General features: G+C 56.9%; 1 protein-coding gene across 1 annotated transcript; it reads left to right on the top strand.

Annotated features, from left to right (window-relative positions):
• The first annotated feature begins 1318 nt into the window (after positions 1 to 1318).
• On the top strand, positions 1319 to 6805 carry PCK1 (phosphoenolpyruvate carboxykinase 1). The gene is made up of 10 exons (XM_042930103.1): positions 1319 to 1858; positions 2030 to 2289; positions 2681 to 2862; positions 3007 to 3210; positions 3340 to 3527; positions 4123 to 4285; positions 4717 to 4941; positions 5036 to 5167; positions 5533 to 5628; positions 5773 to 6805. Exons 2-10 carry the CDS (start codon positions 2066 to 2068, stop codon positions 6225 to 6227), a joined length of 1869 nt encoding a protein of 622 aa, XP_042786037.1. The 5' UTR covers positions 1319 to 1858; positions 2030 to 2065; the 3' UTR covers positions 6228 to 6805.
• Positions 6806 to 10907: the final 4102 nt, after the last annotated feature.

Genomic DNA, 10907 nt, shown 5'->3' with positions numbered 1-10907 from the left:
AAATGGGAATCTCTACCCGTTTGGTGAGAGGAACCGCACTGGCATAAATGTGCGTGTTGCGTGTTTATGGTTGGGCATTTGAATGGCCAATCTCACCGGTGTCACATGCTCAGAAAGTGTCCCTTGGTCGCTGAGCACTACTCGTGCTTGAATTTAGATATGACACAAACTTAGACGGCTGACCGCACCTCTAGGAACGAATTCCAGTGACCCAAACAGGAAATAATTTTAAATAAATGAAAACCTTTTTTTTCCTAAATGTTTATTTATTATTAAGAGACAGGGAGAGACAGAACACGAGCGGGGGAGGGGCAGAGGGAGGGGGAGACACAGAATCCGAAGCAGGCTCCAGGCTCCGAGCTGTCAGCACGGAGCCCGACGCGGGGCTCGAACTCACGAACCGTGAGATCGTGACCTGAGCCGAAGTCGAATCCCAACCGACTGAGCCACCCCGGCGGCCCATCTCAAAGTCTTGTATTTCTACAGTTCCTTTCAGACAGTCACGGAATTATCTCTGTACCCCCCATGGTGGAGGCAGGTAAATCCCTACCCACCCTCATGCGAGGGACAGGGCACCCCCTGACCGTGCCGGTGGGTCCCCTGTGGAGAGTCGGGGCCTGGCTCCGTGCTCCCGACTTCTCACCCAGTGATCTCGAAATGCCAGCAAGCGGCTTCAGAGTTCATTAAGTTGGGCCGAAGCTCCTGCAGCTTGCAAAGCACATTCTTTACAGCTGTTATAAAGGTCTCATTGCTCAAGGGTAATCTAGCGAAACCACCAAGCCCCCTTCACTCCCCAGGCGCTCAGAATGGCAAGGGCAATGAGAAGCATGTAGTCATCTCCACGAGTAACTGCATCCAGCCCGGACCTGCTTGGAGAGTACGCGGAAAGTTCCAGAAAAGGGAATGGCACCTCACAAGGGGCGGTACGGGGTGGTACTCCAGAGCCCCGCGTGCTTAGGCTCCAATCTGCCCTCTCTCGCCCTACAGCCAGGAGCTGGGGACCGCCGCTGGGCCTCTCTGGGCCTCGGTCTCCTTGTCAGTTCGTAGGCACCAGCTCAGAGGGTGGCAATGAGTCCGTTGATGCAAAGCGTCTAGAACAACGCTTGGCATTCACTCATTCAGTGCCTACTATATACTAGGAACCGTACCTACAAAAATTAACAAAAGAGGCGGAAATCCCTGCCCTCACAAGTTTATATTTTGGGCGGGGGGCCTACAGGGGACTCTCTGGAAGGTTATTTGCCCCCCGTTAGGTCTGACTTTTCCCAATGAGCCACGCGTTTGCTTATACTTGGGTGCTCTCTTCCCATAGGTTTTGACTGTGGGGTGACACCTCACCGTGGCGGCGTTCTGCCAGCCAGAGGCCATCGGTACACGGAATGTGCTGCCCGGAGCCCTGGGTGTCGGGGAGGAGCTCCCGCCAGGCCTGCAGGATCCCACCTGCCCGTCAGTGGAAGGACGGACTGTTTTACATCAGCAGAGTGAACTGGGTCAAAGTTTAGTCAATCACAAGTTGTGCAAGGACTTGTCGCGGCCGGTCTGCGACTCTAGGCCGCCCAGCACTCATTAACAGCTATCTGTTCAATGATTATCTCCCTTGGGGGTTGTGGTGGTAAGCCCGTCCAGAAGCACAACGGACTGGGGCCGCGATCCAAAGTCCTGCCCCTGACGTCAGAGACGAGCCTCCCCGGGTGTAGCCGAGGGGCGGGGCCCTTCTCCTCAATGGGATTTAAGGCCGGGAGGTCCGGCCTCCAAACAGCCAACACGGCCTTCCCATTGGGAACGGTTGTCCACCGGCCGGAAGCACCTCGTGGGAAACCCTTGGATCTCTCATCGAGATCATCCGAGACGGAGAAAGGTAGGTAGAGCTTTTTAATTTGCGTGTCTAAAGGTTGCGGAGCCGACGCAAACTCGTTTCCTTTTCTCCCCAGCGCTTCGACTGTCTGGTGAGGTGCCACCAAAGAGACGCGTTGAGTTTCCCTGGGGGCGTCTGTTAGGTTGTTCAAGGGGCCTGTGCTTTCTATTTCAGGGAAGCGTCCGTGGCCCTTAGCGAAGCCCTGCAGAAATGCCTCCTCAGCTCCCCAGCAGCCTCAATTTCTCGGCCAAGGTCGTCCAGGGCACCCTAGACAGCCTGCCCCAGGCGGTGAGAGCATTCGTGGAGAGTAGCGCCAAGCTGTGCCAGCCCGACCATATCCACATCTGTGATGGCTCCGACGGCGAGAACCGGAAGCTGCTGGACCACATGGAGGCCCAGGGGGTGATCAAGAGGCTGCGGAAATACCACAACTGGTAAGCCGTCCCCCAGCCCCGTTCCCACCTAGAGACTGCAGTTTAATGACATTCATAGAGCGGCTCAGGTCGGCCGTGAGATAGCAACGTAGGGACACTCCCTGCGAACTCCATCCCTGACGAGGACGACAGCCAGACCCGCCCTCTCCTGAGAGACAAGCTCAGTCTAGTAACACCTCCTCGGCTGCGCCCCGGTTGGTGCGGTTGTCCACACGTGTGGGGCACCGTCCGTGCGCTGGGCACCTGTGAGGTGCGGGAAGGGCACGGTGCTGCACGGGACTGGTCCGTAACCCCCTGACGCCTGGCGGAAGGGAATCCCGTGCGCAGAGGCAGCGGGGGAGGGCGACACTGCCCCCTCCGTTCCTAACCAATTTTTTCAAAATTTTTGCAGCTGGCTGGCTCTCACTGACCCCAGGGATGTGGCCAGAATTGAAAGCAAGACGGTCATCATTACCCAAGAGCAAAGAGATACCGTGCCCATCCCCAAAACCGGCCCTAGCCAACTAGGTCGCTGGATGTCCGAGGAGGACTTCGAGAAAGCATTCAATGCCCGATTCCCAGGGTGCATGAAAGGTGAAGGAGACAGTTGCTTGACTGGGAAAAATCGAACAGAAGCAGAGGGCGGGTGCCGGTAGGAAGGGCGATGTCGCCGTGCTGTCGTCTGTGATGCCGGGCTCATTTCTCACCCCTCCCCCCCCCCGCCACCGGCCCCTCCAGGTCGTACCATGTACATCATCCCATTCAGCATGGGGCCGCTGGGCTCCCCTCTGTCGAAGATCGGCATCGAGCTGACAGACTCCCCCTACGTGGTGGCCAGCATGCGCATCATGACGAGGATGGGCACCCCGGTCCTGGAAGCGCTGGGTGACGGGGACTTCGTCAAGTGCCTCCATTCCGTGGGATGCCCTCTGCCTTTAAAAAGTAAGTGTACCCTTTCCGGGTCCGAAGTTGCGACGGCAAATCAGCCTCGCCTCGAGCCCTGGGCCTTTGCCCCGGGGACCCCCGGGTGGGGAGGCAGCGCGCTCACCCGGGCTGTGTCCTCCTGCGCAGAGCCCCTGGTGAACAACTGGCCTTGCAACCCAGAGATGACCCTCATCGCCCACCTGCCCGACCGCAGGGAAATCATCTCCTTCGGGAGTGGGTACGGCGGGAACTCGCTCCTCGGGAAGAAGTGCTTCGCCCTCAGGATAGCCAGCCGGCTGGCTAAGGAAGAGGGGTGGCTGGCAGAACACATGCTGGTAAGTTGCAGGAAGTCGTGCACCCGCACGGCGGGGACCTGGGGGCGGGGGCGCGTGCGGAGGTCCAAATGCCCACGCATGTGCAGTTCCCATCAGGCAAGACCAGTGTGCCCCGAGGACAGGTTTAGAAGCCCCACCGAGGATTGTTAATGCCTCTTTTGAATCACTTCAAACCAGAGCTCCCTTAGACTTTTGCTCCCTTAGACTTTCTTATTTATTTATTTATTTATTTATTTTTTAAACGTTTATTTATTTTTGAGACAAAGACAGAGCATGAACAGGGGAGGGGCAGAGAGAGAGGGAGACACAGAATCTGAAACAGGCTCCAGGCTCTGAGCGGTCAGCACAGAGCCCGACGCAGGGCTTGAACTCACGGACCGTGAGATCACGACCTGAGCTGAAGTCGGACGCTTAACGGACCAAGCCACCCAGGCGCCCCTAGACTTTCTTATTTAAAATGTTCGCTTTGACAGCTGAAGACATAGGTCTTGGGAACCTACCCTTTTGGGGCTTCTGGGCCCTCTCCCAGGCTGAACCACTGGCCACCGGGAGGGACCGGAGGAAGCAGATTAAGGAGGAATCTTGTCCCCAACAGATCCTGGGCATCACCAACCCCAAGGGCCAGAAGAAGTATTTCGCAGCAGCCTTTCCCAGTGCCTGTGGGAAGACCAACCTGGCCATGATGAACCCCAGCCTCCCAGGGTGGAAGATAGAGTGTGTGGGAGATGACATTGCCTGGATGAAATTTGACCAAGAAGGTGACTCTCTTAGACCTAACCATTGACGACGATGATTGCACCTAGGTGAACTTTTGGCTTTCAAAGCGTGCCAAATTCTCCCAAGTCCACGGCATTGGGCTTTTTGAGTCTGTTCTTTCAGATCTCGCAAAGCCCTAGGAATATGTATTCTGCGAGCATTCTTTAATTTAATATAGGATCTGGGTTGAAATGGGGCCCCATATGCCGCTGCTTGTTTATACAATAAATGTGTTAAAACACTCTCGGTGGAAAACCGACGAGGAAGGAAGGGTTGTAAAAGTGTCAAAGCGGAAAATCATGCTCGGATGAGAAAAGAGGAATCTCTTCCAGGGAGGAGGAAAAAAAAAAAAAAAGATTTGAGGATTCAGTGCAAAGATCCGTCACGTTTTGTTTGGCGTTCATGTCTACCTTTCTGGTTGACAACCTTCCAGGTAACCTAAGGGCTATCAACCCAGAAAATGGCTTTTTCGGGGTGGCTCCTGGAACCTCTGTGAAGACCAACCCCAACGCCATCAAGACCATCCAGAAGAACACCATCTTCACTAACGTGGGCGAGACCAGCGACGGGGGCTTTTATTGGGAAGGTATCGACCAGCCGCTGGCCCCGGGCATCAGGCTCACCTCGTGGAAGAACAAGGAATGGTCCCCCCAGGACGGTGAGCCCCCTCCTGGAGACCCCAGGGCCCCAGCCTCTAAGCACTACTGGTTTGGGCCAGATGCTAAGGGGCGCCTCCTCTCTTGCTGTCGCAGGGGAACCTTGCGCCCATCCCAACTCACGCTTCTGCACCCCTGCCAGCCAGTGTCCCATCATCGACCCTGCCTGGGAGTCTCCGGAAGGGGTGCCCATCGAGGGCATCATCTTCGGAGGCCGCCGACCTGCCGGTGAGTCTCTCCTTCGTTCAGGCCGGGAGCATGGGTGTGTTGGCTTCCAGAAAGCGTCCATGGAATCTCTCCTTTTTCGTGACCTCGCCAGAGGGCACCAAAGATCTCCAGCTTCCAAAAATCCAGGATAATTGGCAAGGCTGCATCCTTGACGGGGTGTGGCTCTATCTAATTAAGCTTCCCGCTGCGTGGCCTCGGTGGTGTAACTTTGACAGCGGTTTTGTGCACGTTGGCTTTGGGAGGACGAAAGCAGCTCAAGTAGAAAGATACCGTTCCTCTGTGTCTTTCCATTTCGGGAGATGCCATCGCCAGCCCAGGGGTCTGTGTCAAAGCCTTTACGGGGTGTTCCTTGTCTCCTGCTACAGGGGTCCCTCTGGTCTACGAAGCTCTCACCTGGCAGCATGGAGTGTTTGTGGGGGCGGCGATGCGATCAGAGGCCACAGCAGCCGCGGAACACAAAGGTAAATCTGAGTGAACAACTCAAACCGCAGACCAGAGGGACTGGTGTGGTCCCTGTCTCCACGTGCTCAGGCCAACGATAAATGGCGCCAGTATTGTCCCATAAGAGCATGATTGACCAGCGGGATCCCCCTCTCTGTTCATAGGCAAGGTCATCATGCACGACCCCTTTGCCATGCGGCCTTTCTTTGGCTACAACTTTGGCAAATACCTGGCCCACTGGCTCAGCATGGCCCAGCGCCCAGCAGCCAAGCTGCCCAAGATCTTCCACGTCAACTGGTTCCGGAAAGACGACGAAGGCAAATTTCTCTGGCCGGGCTTTGGGGAGAACTCCAGGGTGCTGGAATGGATGTTCAACCGGATCAACGGGGAAGCGGGTGCCAAGCTCACGCCCATAGGCTACATCCCTGAGGAGGGCGCCCTGAACCTGAAAGGCCTGGGGGACGTCAACGTGAAGGAGCTCTTCGACATCCCCAAGGGGTTCTGGGAGAAGGAGGTGATGGACCTCCAGAAGTACTTGGAGGACCAAGTTAACACCGACCTGCCCTACGAGATCGAGAGAGAGGTCCTTGCCCTGAAGCAAAGGATCAGCCAGATGTAATCAGACCCGAGAGCTTTCCTTTTGAGAGCAGCCCCCTTTCCAATGCAACCGGGAGCAAGAGAGAGTGGGATTTTCTCAGTGGGCACCGCCCGTACCACTGCCATGACCACGCCGACGGGCCGATTCAAAAGACACACTGTAATTTTTCAGATAAGACCACAAAGTACGGGCTGGTAACTGTGGGATCGGGAAGGGAAATCTCAGCAGGTCTCCAAAATTCACTATCCAGTGCACGTTGGTTCAACCCTGAGGACACCAGGCATTCAGTCTTTCCTGTTTTTATCTCTTTAGCTGTGTCAGTTAGCTGGAATGCACGGAGAAAACTACTTGAGCTGTGTGTGTGTGTGTGTGTGTGTGTGTGTGTGTGTGTATTTCTTGTTATCTGAGATGTATATAATACCTTTGGAAAAATCGCGGGCAAGATTACCTACTAGTTGTGGCTAGAAAGAAATGCTGCTTTGTTATTAATATGCACGGTTAAATTATTTTTATATACCCCTGGTTACGTACCTTCACATGATTTCAATGTTTTCCCCTAACACTTCTTGGAAAAATCACAAAATAAACTTTTATAGAAAAGATGGATTCATTCACTTGGTGTTTCTGATCTGAACGACCAAGAAGCGAGGACTCTCTGGTGAAACACGTTGGGGTCCGAATCCCCTCCAAAGGAGGTGGGGACATCAGGATCATCCCTGGGGAGGGAGGGAGCTGGGGGCGGGGGGAGGGACAGAAAGGAACCAGTTAGGAGAGATGAGCAAAGAAGAAGTCACCCACAGGTGGCAGAGTATCACGCTTGGGGCTTTCTGAATTAACCCCCAGACAGTATCTAGGAGCCACTGACCAGTGGGTTTCGACACTGCAAGCCTTGGAGTGAATGGTAGGCCTTGTGTAACTGAGTGGGAGAGTTTAAAACGTGCTTCCTGGCAAAACTTTGGGTCTGGGGGTTCAGCCTTCCCCGTTACACTGAGGCCAATTTCACGCACTTTTGTCGCTACGCTCCTGTCGACCAACACTTTTCTCAACTGTCATCCACGATGGAGGAGAGTAGAGAGAAAGCCGAGGGGAGCTCTGTGGCACAAGCGTTAATTGAGCACCTTCTGTATACCGAGCAGCGTGCCCACAGCGGGCCACCCTGAGGAGAGCGGGTGGTGTGGTTTGGCCTCAAGCGCCTCCCCGCCCCCCCTCCCCCCCCCCCCAGACTCGGGGTTGGCGGCATTTCCTGGGGGGTCAGGAACGATGCAGACCCGAAGCTGGATTGGCACCTGCACAGCACACGTGCGTTGTGCAGGCAAACGCAGCACCCTGCACCTGCCGTCCCCCTCCCAGGGCGCAGCTGGTTGGAGTGACTTCACCCCTCTGAGCGTCCCGTCGGAGCTGGGAGATGGCAACCAGAGTTTTCTTTCCCTTTAAAGAGCTGAGAGTTGGGGCGCCTGGGTGGCGCAGTCGGTTAAGCGTCCGACTTCAGCCAGGTCACGATCTCGCGGTCCGTGAGTTCGAGCCCCGCGTCGGGCTCTGGGCTGATGGCTCGGAGCCTGGAGCCTGTTTCCGATTCTGTGTCTCCCTCTCTCTCTCTGCCCCTCCCCCGTTCATGCTCTGTCTCTCTCTGTCCCAAAAATAAAATAAAAAACGTTGAAAAAAATTAAAAAAAAAAAATAAAGAGCTGAGAGCTGGCCCGGCCCTCCCGACAAAGTGTCATATTGCAATACCAAAGCCACGGATGGGGAAAAAAAAACCCCACTTCATGGAATTAAGTGTCATCTGCTGTATTCATTTAAATCAGTGGCTTTCAAGCTTGTTTTTTCTTTTCGCTACAGAACCCTTGCTTGACGCGCGCTCTGACTCAGACCCCGAGCGCCGGAGGGAGACAAAGCAAGGGAGCGTCCACCCCCGGGTTGGGGGTGGGGGGGGAAGCTGGGACCCAGGTTCCCGGCTTCTGTTTCCCTGCCCGCCTGGTGGCCTCTGAGGCAGTTGCCTGGACCCCCGAGAGGGGCTGACACGTACAGCGGGGGTGTCTTTGTGAAGACGTATGTCCTGGGCCCCAGGGTCCTGTCCTAGGCCCCCAGCAGGCCTCTGGTTTTGTGGCCAAGCTGGCCCTCCTGGAAGTTTTTACGCTCCGGCACGGCATCACCCACGTGCCCCGGGGACTGGCATGTGAACCTGTTCCTGCCAGGCCCTGGAAGCCTGGGGATCAGCCTAGAGGAAATGCCTTAAAGAGAATAGAGGTTTTCAGGGGACCACAAGGACTCAACAATTGCCACTGGCCCTTGACTTGTTTTCCCCAAACGGCCAGGCAAGTGCTGCGTCCACCCCCAGGTCCTGGTTTCTAGGCCGGGAGCTCTGGCTGTCGTGGTCAGGATGCTGTGACCTTACTTGCCAATGTCATCTTGCGGTCCCCCAGTCCCCGCGGGGCGGAAAGACAGGCAGACCGGGCCAAGTCGGTTTCGAGGTGCTGATTCCTGCTCAGTCCTCCCCCGGCACGCAGGAGCCCAGACCCCCGCTGGGGCCGATGTCTTCCGCCGGAATCTACCACAGGGGCTGTCCCCCGACTGGCACGCGTCTCGGGGGCTGTGCTGGAGTCTGGGTTAAAGACCGGAACACGGTAGGTACACAGCAAACACTGAGGTGGGACAACAGACCTGCCTTTGAGCTCCCTGGAGGCACCCGAGGACCACGTGGCAGGTGGGCGGGGGCTGGGGTGCTAGGCAGGGGCACATTTGGGGGTCGGTGGTTACAGGTCTCGTTCTTCTTGCTTTCTCCCCTCAGGCCCACCCTAACCCGGAGCCCCCGGGGTGCCACGCGGCCTGTCCCTTCCAGAGCTTTAAGACCACCAGGCACAGGCCCCAGAGGGCTCCCTTGGCCCGCTCCCCTGCAGAGGGCAGCGGATCAGTGACCTTGGCCGTCACGGTCAGCAGTTGCAGTAAATAGGGCACCAGGTTCCCTCATCCATGGGAAAGGGCCTGCCTCCGCCACGGCCGCCCCACCCTCCCACCTTCCCGCCCGGGGGTAGTAAACACTGATGACCTTGGACCCGTCCCAGCTCCGCCTCTGGCCAGCAGTGTCACCCAAAGTGACCCTCACCTGTGTCATGGGACAATAGCACCCCCTCTGGGGGCCGATGAGGATAAGACAAAATAGCCCAGCTCCGGACTCGGGGGTCCAGAGAGTCTGGATGTGAGTCCCCACTACACCCCTTCCTAGCAGCGTACTCTCAAGTGATTGCACAAAACGCTGAGCCTCAGTTTCCCCAGCTGTTAAATAGGCATAATAACCGTAACTTCTCAGGGGGTTGGGAAGGTCAGACGGGATGCTGTGAGCAAGGCATCTGGCACCCAGCGGGGACACGTTTGCTCTGTCCCGGGCCTTCCGTGAGGCTGTGTTGGCACAACAGGTGGGCAGGGAGCTCACTGCCCCCCACGGCAGCTGGCCCCTGATGCCCAGCCCTGGGCTGGCTCCGGGCAGAGCTATCTCTGGGAGGAACACAGGGCAGCTGGGGGGCAGGATGGGGGAGCGCACAGTGACCCGAGCAGCCCTCACACAAGGTCAAGGACACGCAGTCACCCAGACCAAGGTGGAGAGAGGATTAGCCCTACACTGCCCTCAGGGCTGACCTTCAACACAGCCGGGCTGGAGCCTAGAAGCCGAAATCACCCCACCCGGCCCCTTGACTGCCTCCGGCTCACCCACCCTGGGATGGTGCGACCCCCAGACCTTCCCACCCCGCCGAGGGGCTCCCAGACCTGGGTCTGGATTTCTCTCTGGTCATTGCCCCCGCCGGTGGGACCCGTCCTCCCCCAGTGCTGACGCCCTAATGCTACACAAACTCTCCCCCAGAGCTCTGCTGCTGGCCGGGAGCTGGGCAGGGGCAGAGGATCCCCTCGAGCTGAGAAAACCCTGAGTCAGCTGACCCCATCCCAGTGAACTACCAGAAAGCTTCCTCCTCGGGGTGAAAAGGGAACTTGAGACGGAGACGAAGTCCAGAGGGAGTAAAATAAAGAACGTGACTTTTTTCTGCTTTTTCTCAAGTTTCGCCTCGTGTTTTCCCACCCGGACTCGGACAGCAAGCTGAGCACAGGGGGCCCCTTGAGAGAGGTGCCACACACGGTTCTTTCAGGACGGCTCTGCGGATGACAGGATGTGACGGGTGCACTATGGACGTGGCTCTGATCCTTACAGGGCTCGTCCCCGCACAGTGTTCTCTCTGCCATCCGTGCCCCCCCCCCCCAGCAGTGGGACAGAGCCCCGAGGTTTCTCTGGTGCCACAGAGCCGGGATTTGGGGCTGCCGCAGATCACCAACGGACGTCACCGGTCGGCACAGTAGCACCGTGGCGGGGCCACGAACACGTTGGCTTTGCTGACACCTGTCACCGTGTCTGCACGGACGCTCGTTCCTGGGGGCTTGCTTGTCTGCCACCTGCTCGGTGCCGTGCGGCCCCCTGGTAATGGGGCATGTAAATGTGTGAATGCATGCCGGGCTCGTCAGCCCGCTCGGCAGAACCTTTCTCCAGGCGAGGCAATTTGCAGCAAAATATGCTGTAAATATTTGCTCAGCCCAGGAAAATGACTTTAATTTCATAATTAAACTCGTGGTAGGTGCTTCTTCCGGACAAAACGACTGGGGAGAAGCTGAGACCACAGCTGTCCCTCTGAGTGCGTTGAAGACAGGGACTAAACGTCGG

The sequence above is a fragment of the Panthera leo genome, chromosome A3, assembly GCF_018350215.1.
Source record: "Panthera leo isolate Ple1 chromosome A3, P.leo_Ple1_pat1.1, whole genome shotgun sequence".
Classification (NCBI taxonomy): Eukaryota; Metazoa; Chordata; class Mammalia; order Carnivora; family Felidae; genus Panthera; species Panthera leo.
The sequence above is the reverse complement of the archived record's forward strand: the minus strand, read 5'-3'. Positions and strand labels throughout refer to the sequence as shown.